The following is a 22,694-nucleotide window of genomic DNA, read 5'->3' as shown; positions in this document are numbered from 1 at the left end:
CCCCCCCCCCCCCCCCCCAAAAAAAAAAAAAAAAGAAAAAAAAAACGATCCGGTCTATTGTAACATCTAACCAGGAAGCTTAGTACAACCTGACAGTATTTAGTTGCTTTCTTCTTTTTTTGAGTTCTAGGTATACATAATTGGAGGGGATGGAACTCAAAAGGGGGCTGCTGCAATCTACAAGGTTTTTGTACTATGATATTTTCTCTTTCTCAATTAGTTCCTAACCATTAAAACTATTATTCTTAAAAACTCTATGGTGTCATCTATATGTTTGCCAAGGAAGTTGAAAAACGTGGTATTAAAGTGGCTGTTGCTGGGATTCCCAAGACAATTGATAATGATATCGCGGTAAGTTATGCCAACTAAAGTGTGATGTTTATCTTGTACAATTTCTGTTTCCTAAAGAAATAGTGTTCTGATGAACACTTGAGCTGTGCTGCTTGTTGCCTCAGAGTGATCTATTTTATCTTATAATTTTCAGTCATTATGATTTATGCGATATATCGAGGAAACAAGGGAAAGAGCAAAGAAACAAAAGTTCTGTTCAACTACTTATACCATACGTGAGCTGAAGCTTAGTTTCTGTTCAACATGGAATGATTTGGTCATTCAGATTGATGCATCTACAATCCTTTTGTATTTCCCTTTTCGTTTTTCGAAGAGCCAATCAAATCAAAGGAAGAGTTGCTGGGTAATAAATAGTAGAAGCAAGTTGATATATCTCAAGAGAATTTCCAGTAAACTTTGTTTACATACTTCTAAATTATTCCTTTTCAATGAATGCAAGTTCCTAAAATTTTCTCATGTGGAAGTTTAAATAGTTGACCTAGAAGCATAAATGGAACACAACTGACTACAAACAATTTCCTGAAAAATGTCCGGAAACATAAAAAGGGCATGAAAGCTGTTAGTTTTGGTACCAAAAATGTACATTTTATTCATCTGTAGAGGTACAAATATATAGCAGAGAAAAGCAAAGAAATGAGCAAATCATATCCCTTGATTCTAGGTGATCTGTGAATCATGATTTCATTTGATCTAATTTCCTAAACTATTTATTAGTATATTAGATCTTATTTTATCCGATCAATTTAGATCCTACAAAATCAGACTCTATCCTAGTTAGATATTCACAAATCAACACTCCCCCTCAAGTTGGCATGTATGTATCTGTCATGCCTAACTTGCTTACAAGAATTTCAAATTTTGGTTTAAACAAGCCTTTTGTGAAAATATCCGCAATTTGCTGATTTGTTGGGATGAAGGGCATGCATACACTTCCTTCTTCAATCTTCTCTTTTATGAAGTGTCTATCCACTTCAACATCTTTTGCCCTATCATGTTGAACTTGATTGTGAGCAATACTTATGGCGGCCCTGTTGTCACAATACAACTTCATTGGTAGAGTAAACAGGCTTTTCAGTTCTTCCATTATCCTCTTGAGCTAAATCATTTCACATATCCCATGAGCCATAGACCGGTATTCAGCTTCAACATTCTGCTTTTTACTCCTCCAAGTCACAAGATTTCCCCATATAAATGTACAATATCTGTAGACTTTTTGTCAGTAGTAGAACCTGCCCAATCTACATCTGTGAAGCTTTCGATGCTCCTATGTTGACTCTTTTTGAAAAACAATCCTTTACCTGGTGAATTTTTTAGATATCTTAGAATCCTGTAGACCGCTTCTTAAAAACTCTTCCTTCGGAGAATGCATAAATTGACTGGCTAAGCTTACAGCAAAAGCTATATCAGGTCGAGTGTGTGACAAGTAGATCAACTTCCCTACTAGTCTCTGATATTGACTTTGGTCAACTGAATTTCCTTCTTTGTTTCCGAATTTTATATTTGGGTCAATAGGTGTTTCAGTTGGACGACAAACACTCATCCCTGTCTCTTTTAGAAGATACAGTACATACTTCCTTTGTGACACCATAATGTCGTCTTTTGATCTCGCTACTTCCATGCCAAGAAAATATTTCAACTAACCCAATCTTTGATCCATCTGTTCTTTCAAATTCATCATTTCAGACAAGTCATCTTCTGTAAGTATGATATCATCGACAAGAGAATGTCGAAAGAACATGGTATGATCTGCTTGCCCTTGAGTGTACCCTTGTCTTTTTACAAACTGTGTAAACCTCTCAAACCAAGCACTTGGGGATTGTTTGAGCGCGTAGAAAGATTTCTTTAGCTTGCACACTCTATTTTCATACCTTTCTTCAAAACCCTGAGGAGGATCCATGTAGACTTCCTCTTCGAGTTTTCTATTCAAGAATGCATTCTTCACATCAAGTTGTTGAAGGGGCCAATCAAGGTTGGCAACAATGGTTAGAAAGAACCCTGATTGAATTCAGCTTGGCAACTGGAGCAAATGTCTCAAGATAGTCAATCCCATAGGTCTGAGTGAATCATTTTGCCACCAAACGTGCCTCATACCTCTCTATAGATCCATCTGATTTAAATTTGATGGTGAATACCCACTTGCATCTCACTGTTTTCTTTCCATGTGGTAGTTCCACCATTTTTCAAGTTTTATTTCTCTCGAGAACATTCATCTCATCTAGAACTGCCTTCTTCCACTCAGGAACGTTTAAAGCATCCTGCATATTTCTCGATATCCTGCATTTGGGAAAGGGTGGTAGAGTCGAGGCTGAGAAGGATCGTGACTATCTCTAAGAATCAATTCAGTTTCATACCAGGTCGCTCGACTACCGAGGCCATTCACCTTGTGAGGAGATTAGTAGAGCAGTTTCAGGAGAGTAAGGACTTGCACATGGTGCTTATTGATCTTGAGAAGGCATATGATAGAGTTGCAAAGGGAGATTCTGCGGAGGTGCTTGGAGGCTAGAGGGGTGCTCGTAGTGTATACTAGGTTGATTCAGGACATGTATAATGGCGCGGAGACTCGTGTTAGGACGGTAGGTGGAGATTCAGAGCACTTTTCGGTGTTGATAGGGTTGCACCAATGATTAACTCTTTGCCTTTTTTTATTTGCCTTGTTAATGGATGTTTTGACGTGACATATTAAGGGGAGGTGCCTTGGTGTATGTTATTTGCTGATTATGTGGTACTGATTGACGAGACTCGGGGAGGAGTTAATGATAAGTTGGAGATTTGGAGACAGAACCTTGAGTTTAAAGGATTTCGGTTGAGCGGGACCAAAACAGAGTACTTGGAGTTTAAGTTTAGTGATGTGTCGCAGGAGGCTGACGTGGTTGTGAAGCTGGACTCTCAGGCCATTTAGAAGAGGGAGAGTTTTAAGTATCTGGGGTCTATGATTCAGGGCAATGGTGAGATTGATGAGGATGTCACGCATTGTATTGGGCTGTGGTTGAAATGTAGGCTCGCTTTGAGAGTTTTATGTGATAAGAAGGTGTCCCCGAAGCTTAAAGGTAAGTTCTACAAAGTGACAGTCCGATCGACTATGTTGTATGGAGTGGAGTGTTGGCCAGTTAAGAACTCCCACATCCAAAAGTTGAAGGTGGCGGAGAGGAGGATGTTCCGATGGATGTGTGGCCATACCAGGAAAGATAAGGTGAGGAATGAGATTTTTCGAGGGAAGGTGGGAGTGGCTTCGATGGAGGACAAGATGCGTGAAGTGAGGTTATGTTGGTTTGAGTACGTGATGAGGAGGGGCTTTGATGCTCCAGTGCGGAGGTGTGAGACACTGGCTATGGATGGTTTTAGGCGGGGTAGAGGTAGGCCGAAGAAATATTGGAGGGATGTGATTAGGCATGATATGAAGCTGTTACAACTTACGGAGGACATGACCCTTGATAGGAAGGTGTGGAGGACGCGGATTAGGGTGAAGGTTAGGGGGTGGGAGTGCGTCTGTAACAGCAGGGGAATGTTCTTTATTTGTGTCTGAAGTTTCTTGTGCGTGGTGTTGAGTGATGTCTATGGTTTCAGATAGATAGTTTTTAGTATTATTTGTGACTGTAATATTATCTTGTGGCTAGCGGTGTTAGTTTATTTTGCATACTGTACTAGTTTATATGCATTTATGTTTTGTGTTTGTTATACTGTTATCTGTCCTAAGCTGGGGGGTCTTTCGAAAACAGCCTCTCTACTTCACTTGAGGTAGTAGTATGGTCTGCATACACTCTACCCTCCCCTGCCTCACTATGTGAGAATACACTGGGTATGTTGTTGTTCATTCCAGATAATTGTGAAAGAAAAGCTATATAGGAAGGGGATAAGTTTTTATATGACTTTTCTTCTTACCCCTATACGTTTAACAACTAGTAGGTTAAGGTTTAAAGAAACAAGGAGTAAATCAGAATTAGGTTCTGGAGAATTACCTTGCACATCAGTGAGATCTTGCGGGGCGGACACTTGGTTCTGATGAGAGTCCTTAGTCTCTTTTTCTTGATTCCGATTTCTTCTTATGTAAACCTGTAATTCCTTTGTTTGTTCTCTGTCTTTGTCATTAATTGTATCATGAAAAGGCTCTATGGTCTCAGTTTCCTTATTTTCACTATTTAAATTGGGATCTCTTACTTTGTATAGGTTGTTATCATCAAAAGTATCAAAAGTACTGTAGCCTGTATCTATCATAAACGCGGATCCTTTTGTTTCTAACATATGAGATCACGAGGATCCTTATTATCCCACGAATGTTCACTATTCTTCTCCCCCTAAAGATGAGTTCTATAAACAATTGAGATTTAAAAAAAGTGACATCCATTGTGACAATAACCTTTCTAGTATTTGGGTCATAACATTTGTATCCCTTCTGATTAGAGGCATAGCCAACAAAAATACATTTTTTAGCACGTGGATCAAGTTTACTCCTATTATGATCATGAACATAAACAAATACACCACACTCAAAGACTTTCAAAGATAGATCAGTGGCCAAGCTAGAAGTAGGAAAGTATGTCTTTAACTTACTGGGGGTTTTAAAACCTAGAACACAGGAAGACATCCTATTGATAAGATAGGTGGATGTCAAAAGAGCTTCTCCCCAAAGAAATTTAGGGACTCCACTTGTGAATGTTAAAGCTCTAGTTATTACCTCCATAAGATGTCTATTTTTTCTCTCAGCTACTCCATTTTGTTGGGGTGTATCAGGACATGAACTATGGTGCACTACTCCCTTTGGAAGTGAAAAAATTGCCTAGATAGATGGTCATTAAAAAACTTTCTCCCATTATCACTCCGAAATGTTTGAATCTTCTCATGAAATTGTGTCTCAATCATAACATAATAAGCCTCAAATATATGTTTTACTTCCTCTTTGTCTTTCAGTAGGTACACCTAAGTTAGTATGATCATCTATGAAACTCACAAACCAACTTTTACCATTTATAGTTGCAACTCTAGAAGGCCCCCAAACATCACTACGGATTAACTTAAAGGGTTTTGTGGCATGGTATTTTTGGGAAGAAAAAGATGAGCGTTTGTGTTTAGCCATTTCACAAAATTCACATTGGAAAAAGGATGTATTTTTATTCATAAGCAACTGAAGGTAACATGAGTTTCAAATAACGAAAACTAGGATGACCAATCTATAGTGCCATAACATATTTTATTATCAACTAGAATAGAGTTCAAACAAGTTGAACTATAATTTGCTGAATTGCGACCATCTTCTCGAAAATAGAGACCTTCAAACTCTCTATCATCGCCAATCATCCTCCCCGAGACCTTGTCCTGAAATATGCATGAAATAGAGTCAAAGATAGCACGACAATTGAGGTTTTGAGTCAATTTGCTGATGGACAAAAGATTATGAGACAATTTTGGAACATGAAGGACATAAAAAAGAGTCAAAAAAGGGGTTAGTTTGACTGTCCCTTTTCTAGCAATTGCTGAGAAGGAACCATCAACAACTTTGATTTTTTTATTTCCTGCTGAAAAAGTGTAAGTCGAGAAAAGGTGGTAATTCTATGTCATGTGATCACTGGCCCCTGAATCTATGATCCAAGAACATATACCACTTGATTCTGTACTTGAAAAAAACAGATGGTACATTGCCTGTATGGGAAAAAGAACAAGTGAGAGTAGAAAGACCATGTTTACTGGTCTGGAGATAAGATTGGAGAAGTTTGTGCAATAGCTCTAATTGCTCCGATGACATTTTTGGAGAAGATTGTAGCCCTGGTTTTTCGCTGGTATACTGAAAGGTCTGACTGCCATGGCAGTTCGCGCTTTTTTTATTCCAGCTAGGCGATTTTCGATGGATATTCTAGCAGTCTCACGAGTGTGCCCGTGTTTTTTGCAAAAATCACACCATGGTTTCATTGTTGTTTCGGTCGGAACTTTGCTAACAGAATTCTCGACTTCTATTGATCCTATTGGTAACGTAGTCCAGAAAATGTTGTTTTATTCATAAGTAACACCAGAATAAAGCTGCTCTGATACCTTGTTAGTTTTGGTACCAAAAATGTACATTTTATTCACCTGTAGAGGTACAAAGATATAGTAGAGAAAAGCAAACAAACTAGCAATCATATCCCTTGATTCTAGGTGATTTGGGAATCAAGGGATGATTTTATTTGATCTAATTTCCTAAACTATTTAGTTGTATATCAGATCTGATTTTATCAGATTAATTTTAGATCCTACAAAATCTGATCCTATCCTAGTTACATATTCACAAATCAATAAAAACAAACGTACACGTGATTTTGTCAGCCGCCTGTGCTAGATTTCTCCCTTGTTTATAGGAGAACTAAAAAGTGTGTTTTGTATGTTGGTCATTGCTGAAATTTTCGCTCTTTTTTCTTGATGTGAATTGTTTGGTGAATTAGCAGATGTGGGTTCCATGGAAAAAAAATTCAACAAAAAACGTAACAATTTAAGAGGTCGTGGATTTGAAAAACATTTAACAATAAGAAGTGACTATGCGCGACTAATTGACATTTTCTCTTACACCACTTCACAAGCAAACTTCAGACTGTAAGGGTGATAAAGCGATTTGTAGAGACTGTAAGGTCATACCTAGCGAGCATCTTTCGACTCAACATAGGTTGTTGTTGGTGGACTTGGTAAATAATAAGGGCAGAAAGAAAAGGAGTATGGAGGCTCGGCCCAAGATTAAGTGGGGTAGCTTGACTTTGGCTAATGCTTTGGAAATGGGGGAGAAGTTGAAGAGTAAGGGAGCTTGGGAGAGTAGAGGGGATGTGGATAGTATGTGGGAGACAATTGCCAGTTGCATTAGGGATACTGCTAGAGAGGTGCTGGGTGTCTCAAGAGGTCGATTTGGCAAGCATCGAGGGGACTGGTAGTGGAACGAAGAGGTTAAGAAGAAGGTGGAGTCTAAGAAGATGACTTATGCTAAGTTGGTTGAGAGCAAGGATAATGAGAAGAGGCAGATGAATAAGGAGGAGTATAAGGCAGCTAGAAGAGAGGCTAAGTTAGCGGTTACGGCGGCTAAGACAACAACTTTTGAGAGCTTGTATGCGGCTTTAGAGGAGAAAGGCGGGGATACGAAGTTGTATAGGCTTGCCAAGGCTATGCGGCTTTAGAGGAGAAAGGCGGGGATACGAAGTTGTATAGGCTTGCCAAGGCCAAGGAGCAGAGGGCTTGTGACCTTGACCAAGTGAAGTGCATCAAGGGAGAGGATGGTACAGTGTTGGTTGAGGATGCCCTCATTAGGAAGAGGTGATAGTCCTATTTTCATAAACTTTTGAATGACGAGGGGGACAAAGGTTTCGTGTTGGGGGTCTTGGAGAAATCTGAGAAGTGTCACGATTATTGTTATTGTAGGCTTATCAAAGTTGAGGAGGTCAAGGGGGGCAGGATGCGTCGAGGTAGGGCGACGGGGTCAGATGAGATTCCAGTAGATTTTTGGAAGAGCACTGGCGGGGCAGGTTTGGAGTAGTTGACGAGGTTGTTTAACATCATTTTTAGGGCGACGGAGATGCTTGAAGATTGGAGGTGGAGTACGATGATTCCATTATATAAAAATAAGGGAGACATCTAGAGTTGCAATAACTATAGAGGTATCAAGTTGTTGAGTCATACTATGAAGGTTTGGGAAAGGATGGTAGAGTTGAGGCTGAGAAGGATCGTGACTATCCTTGAGAATCAATTCGGTTTCATGCCAGGTCGCTCGACTACTGAGGCCATTCACCTTGTGAGGAGATTAGTGGAGCAGTTTCGGGAGAGTAAGAAGGACTTGCACATGGTGTTTATTGATCTTGAGAAGGCATATGATAGAGTTGCAAAGGGAGATTCTGTGGAGGTGTTTGGAGGCTAGAGGGGTGCCCGTGGTGTAAACTAGGTTGATTCGGGATATGTATGATGGCGGAGACTCGTGTGAGGATGATAGGTGGAGATTCAGAGCACTTTTCGGTGTTGACAGGGTACCGAGGATAAACTCTTGGCCTTTTTTTATTTGCCTTGGTGATGGATGTTGACGCGATATATTCAAGGGGAGCTGCCTTGGTGTATGTTATTTGTTGATGATGTGGTACTGATTGACGAGACTCGGGGAGGAGTTAATAATAAGTTGGAGATTTGGAGACAGACCCTTGAGTCTAAAGGATTTTGGTTTGAGCAGGACCAAAATGGAGTACTTGGAGTTTAAGTTTAGTGATGTGTTGCAGGAGACTAACGTGGTTGTGAAGCTGGACTCTCACGCCATTCAGAAGAGGAAGAGTTTTAAGTATCTGGGGTCTATGATTCAGGGCAATGGTGAGAATGACGTGGATGTCACGCATCGTATTGGGCAGGGTGGTTGAAATGTAGGCTCGCTTCGGGAGTTTTATGTGATAAGAAGGTGCCCCTGGAGCTTAAAGGTAAGTTCTACAGAGTGACAGTCCGATTGACTATGTTGTATGAAGTGGAGTGTTGGCCAGTTAAGAACTCCCACATCCAAAAATTGAAGGTGGCAGAGAGGAGGATGTTCCGATGGATGTGTGGCCATACTAGGAAAGATAGGGTGAGGAATAAGATTATTCGGGAGAAGGCGGGAGTGGCTTCGATGGAGGACAAGATGCGAGAAGTGAGGTTATGTTGGTTCGGGCACGTGATGAGGAGGGGCTTTGATGCTCCAGTGCAGAGGTGTGAGACACTGGCTATGGTTGATTTTAGGTGGGGTGGAGGTAGGCCGAAGAAATATTGGAGGGAGATGATTAGGCATGATATGAAGCAGTTACAACTTACGGAGGACATGACACATTGGCTATGGATGGTTTTAGGCGGGGTGGAGGTAGGTCGAAGAAATATTGGAGGGAGGTGATTAGGCATGATATGAAGTAGTTACAACTTGCGGAGGACATAACCCTTGATAGGAAGGTGTGGAGGACGCGGATTAGGGTGGAGGTTAGGGGGTGGGAGTGCGTCGGTAATAGTAGGGGAGCGTTCTTTATTTGTGTCTGAAGTTTCTTGTGCGTGGTGTTGAGTGATGTCTATGGTTTCGGATAGATGATTTTTAGTATTGTCTTGTGGCTGTAGTATTATCTCGTGGCTAGCGGTGTTAGTTTATTTTGCATACTGTACTAGTTTATATGCATTTATGTTTTGTGTTTGTTATACTGTTATCGGTCCTAAGTCAGGGGTCTTTCGGAAACAGCCTCTCTACTTCACCTGAGGTAGTGGTATGGTCTGCGTACACTCTACCCTCCCCAAATCCCACTATGTGGGAATACATTGGGTATGTTGTTGTTGTTGTTGCCAAGATTATGTTTGGAGGATTGGCCGGAAAGCTTCCTGAAGCAGTTTCCTACTAATTTTCCCCTTCAAGTAGATGGTAGTCTCATGGTATGCATGAAAATATAGTTACTTCATGCTCATTTCACTTTATTCATATTTAAATAATTTATCCTGGAGCTTTTTAAAACGCTTTCAACACACGAAAGAACCTAGAGAACACTCTTAAACATATCAAGTTACCGTGACTTTCCAGATTAACCTCTCATATAAAACTTCTCTTATGCATTTCACCATGATTGTGTCCAAATTTGTGCTTACAATGTCATGTAGGTGATAGACAAATCTTTTGGCTTTGATACTGCTGTGGAGGAAGCTCAGAGGGCCATTAATGCTGCCCATGTCGAGGCAGAAAGCGTGGAGAATGGAGTTGGTATAGTAAAGCTTATGGGAAGATACAGCGGTAGGTGGCTTGATTGATGTATTGGGAAATGTTCCTTGTACACACATTTCTTTCCATCTTGAATTCTTATGTATCTATTATGTAACATCTCTGTTTAACAGCTCCTCTTTTGGTGATGCAGGATTCATTGCAATGCTTGCAACTTTGGGTAACCGTGATGTGGTAAGACCTTGGCAATGGAGGTTTAATATTTTTATTTTTCAAACGTCCAAGAGACTGTCGGATAGGTTATAAAATGGGTAATTGTGGGATTAGATAATTTAGATGGAGTTGAGATCATTGCACAGCTAGAACTTAAAGAAAAAAGTTTCAGAAGTAAAGTGAATATTGGTGGTCGGATTATCTAATTTAGGGTGAGAAATGAGATAATCAACATCACTAGTGTCTCTTGAGAGGGATTCTCTTTCTCAAGCTTTTGTGGGTTAAAAGATCAAGTAGCTCATCCAACTTATTCTAACTACAGTCCAGCCAGATGGACAAAAAAAGTTGGGATCAACTGCTTTTATTTTACTTTCAAGAGAAAATGGGTCTCATATCTCATAACTTGTAGCTCAACTACTTTCTCATTCCAGAGTTATCAACTCTTGCTTGAGAGTGAGTAGCGGATATCAAATGAATCACAAAATGCAACTGTGTGAGAAATGAAGACACGGGAAAAATATTATTAAGATTCATCCTCTACTGTATACTCTATTTATACTTGTATTCTACACAATACATAATACGCCTTTTCCAATGTGGGGCTGGTCTTCTATATTCATTAACTATCTTACACTCTCCTTCAAGATGGTGCATATAAATCATATATTTCTGGAGCTTCTTACAACAGATGTAACTATTACGAAGACCGTGAGGGACTTGGGGAAAATATCTGAAAGCTTGACTTCACAAATGTTATAATAATATCCCCTAAGGGTATCTTCTTTCTGAAAAAGTGAGTCAATCTCAATGTGCTTAGTCCTTTCATGGAATACCGAATTTGACGCAATATGAAGGTCTGCTTGATTATCACAGACAAGTTCAATTTGACTGATCTCTTCAAACTTCAATTCTCTGAGCAACAATTTGATCCAAACTAGCTCTCAAGTTGCTATAACCATTGCTTGATATTATGCTTTTGCACTAAATCTAGCAACCACATTTTGTTTCCTGCTCTTCCAGGACACCAAATTATAACCTACTAAAACATAACATCCAGACGTTCTACATATACATATATCAGAATATTATAATGTTCAATTAATGTCTGTATACCCGAGGAGAATCCCTAATCATTGTGAGGTAATTCAACTTAGCAACCAACCGTCTATATCTTCCAAATCACTGAGTTGGAGCATACATATTATATGCTCTGATACATAATATTCATTAGTAGGAAATTGTGATAATTCCAGAAATTAGTTAACACTGTAGTTGCTACAGTGTAGTTAGTTAAACAGTTAGTTAAGTAGTTATAACTAACTCTAGTGGCTTAGCTGATTGAGTAGTGGATTCATGAGCTCTATGTAAACGTGTAATCACATTCATTTCATTCATAGAAATACAGAAATTACTTTCTTCCCTCTAGATCTCCTTCTCAGTTCTTCTTCTTCTTCTTAACTGTTTTCTCAAGTTAATTACTCCTGGAACAATATTTTTGATCCTCGAGTCCATTGAACTCCTGCTATCGAGTAGAATCTAGTATCATTGGTATCAGAGCCATCCTTTCCTTGAATTTATGATGACAAAGACAGCAAGATCTTCGGAGAATTCTTCTTTTGAAGTTGTTGAATTACGAGAAATGGTGCAGAAATTGGCCGCAGATATGGGAAATTTGACACGGGAAGCCACTACTCTGAAGAAATTGGACCAGGTAGTACTGGAATTGAAGGAATATTTGGTGAATTCTTCAGAAAATAGAAGGGAAAAATCACCAGCAGCCTGCAAGATGATCCATCTAAAGTTGGCAATCTGAGGAGAGAGGCCACAGGGATCAAAGCCCCGGCAATTATCATAATCCCTAATCCAATATTTCAAAGTGGTCACGTATGGAATTTCTGAAGTTTACAGGGGATAATTTACGCTCTTTGTTGTTCTGAGAAAATTACTATAGCCACATTGCGCTTGGAAGGTGAAGCAATTCAATGGCATTTATCAGATACTAGATTCTACTCGATAGCAGGAGTTCAATGGACTGGAGGATCGAAAATACTGTTCCAGGAGTAACTAACTCGAGAAAACAGTTAAGAAGAAGAAAAACAGTTGAGAAGAAGAACTGAGAAAGAGATTTAGAGGGAAGAAAGTAATTTCTGTATTTGTATGAATGAAATGAATGTGATTACATGTTTATATAGAGCTTATGAATTCACTACTCAATCAGCTAAGTCACTAGAGTTACTTATAACTACTTAACTAACTGTCTAACTAACTACACTGTAGCAACTACAGTGCTAACTAATTTCTGGAATTATCACAATTTCCTACTTATGAATATTGTGTATCAGTACTCCCCCCATACAAAAGATCCTTGACCTCAAGGATCAGACAAAAGAAACCTAGTCTTCAGTACACTAGCAAATTCCCAAGTAGCAACATTAGCAAGAAGTCCAGTCCACTTGATCAACACCCGTGCTACAACCTTATTCCCTTTCTTTACCGTCCTTCTTTGTAAGACTAGCTCAGGTTCAGGACAATGAGGATTTGCCAAGTTAACAGTAGGAGGATAAGAGATTTTTTTTATGACCTGGAAAGGTCCATAAAATTTAGCAACTAGCTTGTGTGAAGCATGATTAGTGATAGTAACTTGCTTGTAGGGATGAACCTTGAAGTAAACCCAGTCTCCAACATCAAAATTCCCAACGGTTCTATGAGGATCAACTTGCTATTTCATTCTTATTTGAGCTCTGGTAAGGTGGTGCTTAAGCAACTGAAGTCTGAGCTCTCTATTCAGCAGGGTGTTATCAACTTCAGCTGAAGCTGATTCACCAGGAAGGTAAGGCAAATGTAGTGGTGGAGGTTTGCCATACAAAGCCTCATATGGTGTTGTCTGAATAGCTGAATGATGAGAGGTATTATACTAATAATCAGCCATGGGAAGACAAGAAAACCAGTTAGATGCATCCTCATTGCAGTAGTATCTTAATTATGTGTCTGAACATTTGTTTAAAACTTCAGTTTGACCATCAGATTGGGGGTGATATGCCGAAGATGTATGCAACTTAACACCTTGTAATGTGAATAATTCCTGCCAGAAAGAACTGATGAAAACAACATCCCTGTCACCGGTGATAGCATCAGGCAATCCATGCAACTTCACAACATTATCCATGAAAGCTTTAGCAACTGTGTGAGCTGTATAAGGATGCTTGAGGGGAAGGAAATGCCCATACTTACTGAGTCTATCCACTACCACGAGAATCACCTCATAACCATGAGACTGAGGCAACCCATCAATAAAATCCATGCTAATCTGAGACCATACCACATCCGGGATGGGTAAAGGTTGCAAAAGTCTAGGATTGCAGCTACATCAGACTTGTTCTTTTGGCAAACATCACAACCCTGAATGAATCTCTTCACATCCCCTCTTATGTTCTTCCAATAAAAAAGAGTAAGTAATCTCCTTTAATGTAGCCTCAACACCCGAGTGACCACCTTGAGGGCTAGCATGCCATAATGATATGATTTCTTTTCTCAAATCTTGATCCTTGCGAACCACTAACCTACCCTTCCTTCTAAGTTGACCCTGACTCCAGGTGAATAATGTGAATTGTAGGATTGTGCTGTAAGTCTGGAATGAGCTTCTACAGATTAGCATCAACATTCCAACTAGCTACAATAGCTTGAAACAAATCAGTATTTGTAGGTAAAATGAATTAGGCCAGCAACTCAGCTCCAATGACTCTTGACAAGGTATCAACAACTTTGTTATCAACTCCGCTTTGACTCTTGACAAGGTATCAACAACTTTGTTATCAACTCCGCTTTTGTACTCTATAGAGTAGTCAAAAGGCATTAGCTTGGTCAACCATAACAACTATGAATTAGTGTGTAGCTTTTGCTCCATAAGGAACTTCAGAGCCTTTTGATCAATCCTTATTATAAACCTTTGCCCTAGTAAGTATTGAGACCATTTAGTGATGGCTTGAATAATTGCTAACAACTCTCTGTCATAAACTGATAGTGTAACATGCTTAGGGGACAAAGCTTTGCTTATAAAAACAATTGGATCCCTTCTTGCATGAGTACAACCCCTATTCCAAATCCACTAGCATCAGTCTCCACAACAAATGTCTTATTGACATCAGGCAAAGCAAGAACAGGAGCCTGTGTCAATGCTTCCTTCAAGTGATCAAAAGCTTCTTGGGCTATGAATGACCATTGAAAGTTGTTCTTCTTGGTTAAATCATTTAAAGGTTTGCTGATCACACTAGAACCTTGTATGAACCTTCTATAGTAACCAGCCAGTCCCAAGAACCCTCTTAATTGCTTAAGAGTAGATGGAATAGGCCACCTCTTCACTGCTTTAATTTTTTGAGGATCTGTTGACACTCCCTCTGATGAGATAAAGTGGCCAAGGTACTTAATTTTCTGAACACCAAAGAAACACTTGCTCCTCTTGGCAAATAATTAATGCTTGATCATCTCTTCAAACACAGACCTTAGATGTACTAAATGCTCCTCAATAGTTCTATTGGAAACCAAGATATCATCTAAGAAAACTAGCACATGTTTCCTGAGAAATTTCTGAAATACAAAGTTCATCAATCCTTGGAATGCAGCAGGTGCATTAGATAAGCCAAAAGGCATCACCAAGTATTCAAAGTGTCCTGAATGAGTTCTAAAATCAGTTTTGGGCACGTCTTCTGTAGCCATTCTCAATTGATGATAGCCAGATCTTAAGTCAATCTTTGAGAATATTTTTGATCCTCATTCCTCCTAACTCATGATGCTGGAACTAGAAGAACCAATTAAGCAGATGGAGATTATCCATGTGGCAGGTACCAAAAGCAAGGTAATGAGTTATATGGTCTCTACTCTGCTATAGATAGTGTCAAACTGTCAAGTTTGAATCTGTCACGACTCATGTCTTGATTGAATTTTTAGATGAGTAATTGAGGTTTGTAGAACATGTTAAGGTGTCTTGCTAGACCTTGTTGATATCTCATTTCACCAATGTTTCCGTATCTCCAAGTATATCATATTTGTTTTTTTTTCTTCATATTTCTTTTTTTTTCCTCCTTCCTTCTATTTGTTTCCTTCTGTTTTATTCTTTTTGTTAACTATTTCGTTGGATGTGGATTTCTAATTTCTTAATGTTTAATCTACATTATCAAATGCCTTTGAAATCTTGAACTATATGTATCAACTATCTTACACTTATCCGTTTTGCCAGTTACAATCTTTGAATCAATTGACAATCTTTGAATCAATTGACAAATTAACTTAATTCAGGTCAAGTTTAAGATCTATAGTAATCTCTAGCTGAAAGTACTCTTGATATAAATCAGGATCACATTCAGTGAATCAGTGATACTGCTCTGAGATTGTAAAATAAAAAAAGGTAGATATTCTGATTATTTTTGGAAATATAAGGATGCTCGTGAACATAAGCTTAATGCAGAATGGATAAACTATCTATTCTGTGGTAATTTCTAATTTTCTATTATTGGTAATGTTTTGCAGTTCATGAATTTGTTTAGTATTCCGTGTCTCGAGCCGGGGGTCTATCGGAAACAGCCTTTCTACTTCTTTAGGGGTATAGGTATGGACTGCGTACATCTTACCCTCCCCAGACCTCACTATGTGGGAATACACTGGGTTTGTTGTTGTTGTTGTATTCCTCCCAACTCATCCTAACTCATCCAATAGATCTTCAACAATAGGAATAGGGAACTTATTCTTCACAATAAACTTATTCAGGTCCCTATAGTCAACACATAATCTCCAAACACATAATCTCCAAGTACCAGCTTTCTTACCCACTAGAACCACTGGAGATGCAAATGGACTACAACTAGGCTGTATAATCTCCTGTTCTAACATTTGCTGCACCAGGCCTTCTATAATGTCCTTAATGGAAGGGTATCTGCAAGGTTTTTTATTTAGGGTTCAGTTCCAGCTTGCAGGACAATCCTATGATCAAACACCCCCGGGAAGGTGGTAGACCACTTGGTTCTTCAAACAACTTATGAAACTCCAACAACAAATCAAATAATGCTTGATCATTTTCAGGTACGCTTTCATCAGGATCTATTGAATGTCCTCTCATTTGTTCACTCCCCATAGGCATCACTTGAATCATACAAAGTTGGGATTGATTACTTGAGTGTTTAGCCAGCTTGCCAGCACTTGGAGTCTGCACCTGGTTCCCAGCACCTCTTAGTACATGCTTCCTGCCTTTGTACCAGAATTCCATGGTTAGATTTTTGAAATTCATCTTGATATCACCCAAGGTCAACAACCATTGCACCCTAAGCACTACATCACAAGATACCAAGGGTAGCAGTAGTCTGCTGAAAACTCAGCTCCTTGCAACAATCAAATGATGGTGGTCATTTTATCTACTTTCATGCTTCCATTAGCTGCAACAACCATTTGTGGACTAGTAGATCTTACTGCACACCCTAGCTGTTGTACTAAGTCAGGGTCTATGAAGTTATGAGAACTTCCAGTGTCTATCAGTATATGCAGCCCTTTCTTAGCATGGTATCCAGTCACTTTTAGTGTCCTAAAACCTAAAGATCCATTTAAAGCATGAATGGAGATCTCCATATGTTCAGCAGGTTGAGATAGTTCCAACTTGCTCTCCTCTTCCTCATGCACTTCCACCTCAGTTTCATCCACTACATTATCTGCTTCATCTACTTTTTCCAATTCTAACAAATACAATTGTTTCGAAGTATTACACTTATGCCCCATACTATACTCTTCATTGCAAAAGTAGCAAAATCCCTTTGCCCTTTTTTCATTGATTTCCTCCAGGCTCAACCTTCTTCTATTCAGATTCTTATTAAAGCTTCCTTGAGTTGAATTAGGGGTAGGCAATATAGGTTTATTAATGAGAATTTTCTGATCTCCTACTTTTCTTGAACTAAACACAGAATGTGAACTTACTAATGCCTTTTGACTACTCTATAGAGTACAAAAGAGGAGTTGATAATAAAGTTGCTGATGCCTTGTCAAGAGTCACTGGAGCTGAGTTGCTGGCCTTGTTCATTTCATCTACAAATACTGATTTGTTTCAAGCTATCGTAGCTAGTTGGGATGCTGATGCTGAATAGAGAGCTCAAACTTCCGTTGCTTAAGCACCACCTTACCAGGGCTCAAATAAGAATGAAACAGCTGTTTGATGCTCATAGAACCGACATGAATTTTGATGTTGGAGACTGGGTTTACTTCAAGGTTCATCCCTACAAGCAGGTTACTATCACTAATCATGCTTCACACAAGCTAGCTGCTAAGTTTTATGGACCTTTCCAAATCATAAAAAAAGTTGATCCTGTTGCCTACACTTTTTCCTACACTCTGTTGCTTCCTGATTCTGTCAAGATACATCCTACTGTCCATGTTTCTCTGTTAAAGAAATGCTATTATCCTCCTACTGTTGACTTGGCAAATCCTCATTGTCCTGAACCTGAGTCTTACAAAGAAGGATGGTAAAGAAAGAGAATAAGGCTGTTGCACAGGTGTTGATCAAGTGGAATGGACTTCGTTGCTACTTGGGAATTTGCTAGTGTACTGAAGACTAGGTTTCCTTTGTTTGATCCTTGAGGTCAAGGATCTTTTGTACGGGGGGAGTACTGATACACAATATTTCATTAGTAGGAAATTGTGATAATTCCAGAAATTAGTTTACACTGTAGTTGCTATAGTGTAGTTAGTTAGACAGTTAGTTAAGTAATTATAACTAACTCTAGTGGCGTAGCTGATTGAGTAGTGGATTCATGAGCTCTATATAAACATGTAATCACATTCATTTCATTCATAGAAATACAGAAATTACTTTCTTCCCTCTAAATCTCGTTCTCAGTTCTTCTTCTTAACTGCTTTTCTTCTTCTTAACTGTTTTCTCGAGTTAGTTACTCCTGGAACAGTATTTTCGATCTTCAAGTCCATTGAATTCCTGCTATCGAGTAGAATCTATTATCATGCTCCTAACTTGCCGCAAATAACATCAAATCTAGAGTCAAGAATGATTTTATAGACTGATTATTCAAGTTGACAAAAAGTTATTGCAATGCACCTGACTCATTCTTTTGTCGAATTAAATGGCAAGATATTTCTATGTCATTCTTTCGTCATAAAATATGGGTTTGAAGCGATGCTCACTGTAAGTTGGTTCTTGCAGATCAACTGCATTAGTGCATCTCCTCCACAAATAACTCTTTGAGAACCTACTTTAACCAAATAAATTCACATGTAACCCGAAACACTGCTTAGTATTCAGCCTCTGCAAAATTGAAGCAATAGCTGTCGACTTAGGGTTGCATGCCCGAAATTTTCTTTTTCTTATGAATAATAGAAAACTAGAAGCATTCAAGGATGAAGTGGATTGAGAACCATGAGGTCTCAAGTTCAAATTTCAGTGAAGGCGAAGCACTAGGTGATTTTCTCATCTGTCCAAGCTTTGGTGGATAGAGCTACCCGGTACTTGTGTTAGTGGGAAATAACATGTATATCATGGAATTAGTCTAGGTGCGCACAAATTGGTGCGGACACTACGGATATTAGAAAAAATAATAAAGAACCAAAAGGAAAAAAAATGTTCAAAAGAAGGGCTTGATACCGCCTCTAATTCTATGTAAAGAAAAAAGAAAAAAGAGATTGAATTAATTGTTTGGTTATTTCATTTTCCTCAAGCATGTTGGAATTTAAATAGCATTTAGTAGTAATCCAAGAAAAAAGGAAAAGATAATAATTCCTATGCCTAATGACACAATTGCAGCAAACCTGACATTCACCAGGTATGGATTCTAGCCATATTTACAATTTCCTAATATTTGACATTCTTAACATCATGATAATCAAGATAGAATAAATGCCTTTCCTGTGACTTTATTGCAAAACCAACTTTTCTATCTCAATCTGAAGAGTTGGTGAGCTTGTTTAAATGTTACTGCAACACAATGGTAAAGACAGAATGTACTTTCGCTGAATAAGAAATTACATAATATACGTAGAGACTTGAACCAGCAGCAACATTGTGGATCATATAATAAACATCTGTATCATGTCCAACGATATCTATCGTTTGTGTTTGCACATGTTCATAGCATATGCTATGCAGTTCACTGTTTTCTTCATTAAACTGAAATCTAAGAGTAGCATACTTGTTTCTAAAAATGGAATCTAAGGTGAAATTTTTGTGGGATTCTTACTTTATATAGAACTTGATTACATCCATTTAATAATGTCTTAATTGTGCCAGGACTGTTGCTTGATCCCAGAGTCCCCATTTTACTTGGAAGGTCCAGGCGGGCTCTATGAATATGTGGAGCAGCAGCTCAAAGAAAATAGGCATGTGCTAATTGTATTAGCAGAAGGTGCTGGGCAGGAATATGTTGCTCAAAGTATGCAAGCATTTCAAGAGAAAGATGCATCAGGAAATAGGCTACTCCTCGACGTTGGTCTTTGGTTAACACAACATATTAAGGTATACTCCGAGTCTCTTCCTGCATATCTCCGTCTGGGAGTTCCTCTGAACCTTGATGTTTGTCTTTATACTCCCTCCGTCCCATTTTATGTGGCATGGTTTGACCGGGCACGGAGTTTAAGAAATAGTGAAAGACTTGTTGATGTTTACCAAATTGTCCTTTATTAAAAAATTTGCTACTATCTTTTTTTTAATTTAGTGTGACCAATAAGGGTAAAAGTGTAATTGTGTCTTTAAATAGCTACCAAATAAGGAAAGGTAACATTCTTTTTGGGACGGACCAAAAAGGAAATGACGACACATAAAATGGGATGGAGGGAGTATTATTATTTTTTTTTAAATTTATTTTCTGAACTTGGGTTTGTAAGATGGTTCAAGCATTTCATACCGCTTGGTTTTTAAGATGACCAGCCCAATTGCGTGTTGAACTACTTATGCCTTATAAACACCATCAACAGATTCCTTTATATATATATCGTTTTGTCAGGATGTACACTTTAAAACTCGAAACAATTTAGTAGTCTCTTCTTCCTTGTTACCACTCTTGCAGTAGAGCTGTTACTCTGATCTGATGTTTTGTGCTGTTTGTTACTCTACTTGGATTGAATCACTTGAATTTATGATATCATTTAAGCCCAAAGGAAATATGTGGATTGCTAGATGAATGACCCAACTGTTTTTTACAATGTCCAGTTTAATATGGAAGTGTCCATGCATGCCAAGGAAACTTTCTATATTGTGAAAGTCTCTTCATCTGATATTACCTTATACACGGGACCTGTGGTATAGAGATATGAAACACTTTAATCTAGTGTCTTTTCCTTTCCTGATTATTTACTTTTCAAATGCTATTTTTGTTTGATGTTACAGGATCATTTCACAAATGTCCGTAAGATGACAATAAATATGAAATACATAGGTACTTAACCTGCTTCTTTGGATCTTGTTTCACGATGCATATGATGTATGCTTCTTAAGTATTTTATTGTGTTATGCTTCCCCTAGTTGCTTATTGTCGAAATGTTAGTTCTTCCAATATCCCAAAATTTTACTATAGTCTGAATTGGATGGATTTCAGAATAGGTTGAAACTGTGTAATACATACAGTAAAGAAAGCAAGGAGAAAACTAGAATTGAAGGAACTCTTTGATGACTTTGAGAAGTTGAGGAATAGGAGTAGGTAGGGTGGATCCATGCAGTGATGTAGAAGGGTAGGGTGCACTAGCACCCAGAAACTTGGCTAAAATTTCTTGTACGTACAGATCAACAACAACAGACCCAGTGTATTCCCACCTAGTGGGGTCTGGGGGGGTAAGATGTACGCAGTCCATACCTCTACCTCTGATGAAGTAGAAAGGCTGTTTCCGATAGACCCCCGGCTCAAGGCACGAGATACCACACAAACACATAGTAAAGCACAGAAGCAGATTACATAACATAAATACGGCACCCATAAGTAATATAAAACAGAGGAAAGCTGATATTTGAGAATGGGTGGCACCCGAACTCTGATGGAGATTCTAGCTGCATTGGTTAACCATGGGGATTCCACCTGCTTGACCAGAATTTGGATCTGCCGAAGTAAACATGGGCCTAATTTGCATTTTTTTCTTTCATATCCCAGGGACACATTCATTGTCCTTTTTCCTTTTCTTTTCTATTCTTCTATCTTAATCTTTTATGCTATTCATCTTTGCTCATTCAGCCTCAATTTTTCTTCATTTGTTTAAACTGGATGAAAATCCCCCTCCCCCCCTCCCCCTCCCACTTTGCTTTAAAAATCAAACTATTCCTCCAACTTTAACCAGACATCCCCGCTGCAGCTCCAAAAAATCATATGGAATATCTATTTCGCTAGAATTTTTCTTTTACATGGACATCCAAGGGGAGTGTTATGAAATGGATGTCCAAAACTCCCACGTTACATATTTTGTTGCATTAAATAATACAAGAATAGAGGGAGAACTACTGCGATTACTATTCTTTCACTTTCTTTTTTGTTTCTCTTAATACATAGAATGTGGCTATTTACAAACATACTTGGGCACAAGGTATTTTGCGGGGCCCCTTATCTTGGGCGCAAAGATGTCCACTTTCTTGGGCACAAAGGATGTCACCAGGTATACAAGACTTCCACTTGGATGTCCATGTAAAAGAAAAATCCTAGCGAAAGAAACAACAACAACAACAACAAACCCAATGTATTCCCACATAGTGAGGTCTGGGGAGGGTAAGATGTACGTAGTCCATACCTCTACCTCTAAAGAAGTAGAAAAGCTTTTTCCGATAGACCCCCGGCTCGAGACACAGAATACTACACAAATTCATAGTAAAGCATGGAACAAGGTGGCATAACATAAATACGACACCCACAAGTAATAGAAAACAGAGAAAAGTAAACAGGTTCGTAATAAAGCATGAAACAAGGTATCATAACAAGAATAATACCCCCACCAAGTAATTCCCTAAACTAGCGACCCAAACTGACCCTAGCCTTCTGCCCTAATTCGCGTCCTCTAGATCTTCCTATCTAGGGTCATGTCCTCAGTGAGCTGTAACTGTTCCATGTCCCGCCTAATCATCTCTCCCCAGTACTTCTTCGGCCTATCCCTACTCCGCCTAAAACTATTCAAAGCTAGCCTCTCATACCTACGAACCGAAGCATCCATGCTCCTCCTCATCACGTATCCGAACCATCTCAGTCGGACTTTCCGCATCTTATTCTCCACTGGAGTCACACCAACGTTCTCCCTGATAGTCTCATTCCGAACTCTATCCCCCCTAGTCAGCCCACACATCCAACGCAACATCCGCATTTCCGCCACCTTCATTTTTTAAATGTGGGAGTTCTTAACTGGCCAACACTCCGCTCCATACAACATGGTCGGACGGACTGCCACCCTGTAGAATTTGCCTTTAAGCTTGGGCGGCACCTTCTTATCACACAACACCCCCGAAGCGAGCTTCCACTTCATCCATCCCGCCCTAATA

General features: G+C 39.0%; 1 protein-coding gene across 6 annotated transcripts in view; it reads left to right on the top strand.

The window, feature by feature from the left end:
• Positions 1-22,694, top strand: part of LOC107863539 (ATP-dependent 6-phosphofructokinase 4, chloroplastic) — a 46,822-nt gene that overhangs the window by 4,281 nt on the left and 19,847 nt on the right. For 2 of the 6 annotated variants that reach the window (XR_007053118.1, XM_047408458.1), the window contains exons 7-13: positions 131-184; positions 287-351; positions 485-566; positions 9,940-10,069; positions 10,191-10,231; positions 19,479-19,703; positions 20,574-20,622. Coding sequence is in view for 4 of the 6 variants with exons in the window: in XM_047408458.1 (XP_047264414.1) it covers positions 131-184; positions 287-351; positions 485-566; positions 9,940-10,069; positions 10,191-10,231; positions 19,479-19,703; positions 20,574-20,622 (646 nt within the window). In the remaining 2 variants the exon portion in view is untranslated. Of the gene's footprint in view, positions 1-130; positions 185-282; positions 352-484; positions 567-9,939; positions 10,070-10,190; positions 10,232-19,478; positions 19,704-20,396; positions 20,508-20,573; positions 20,623-22,694 lie in introns of those variants that run through there. The other 4 variants (XM_047408462.1, XR_007053119.1, XM_047408459.1 and 1 more) reach the window with 4 other exon arrangements.

Source organism: Capsicum annuum, chromosome 3 (genome assembly GCF_002878395.1).
Source record: "Capsicum annuum cultivar UCD-10X-F1 chromosome 3, UCD10Xv1.1, whole genome shotgun sequence".
In the NCBI taxonomy this organism is placed as follows: domain Eukaryota; kingdom Viridiplantae; phylum Streptophyta; class Magnoliopsida; order Solanales; family Solanaceae; genus Capsicum; species Capsicum annuum.
This window is presented reverse-complemented; position numbering and strand designations above follow the sequence as displayed.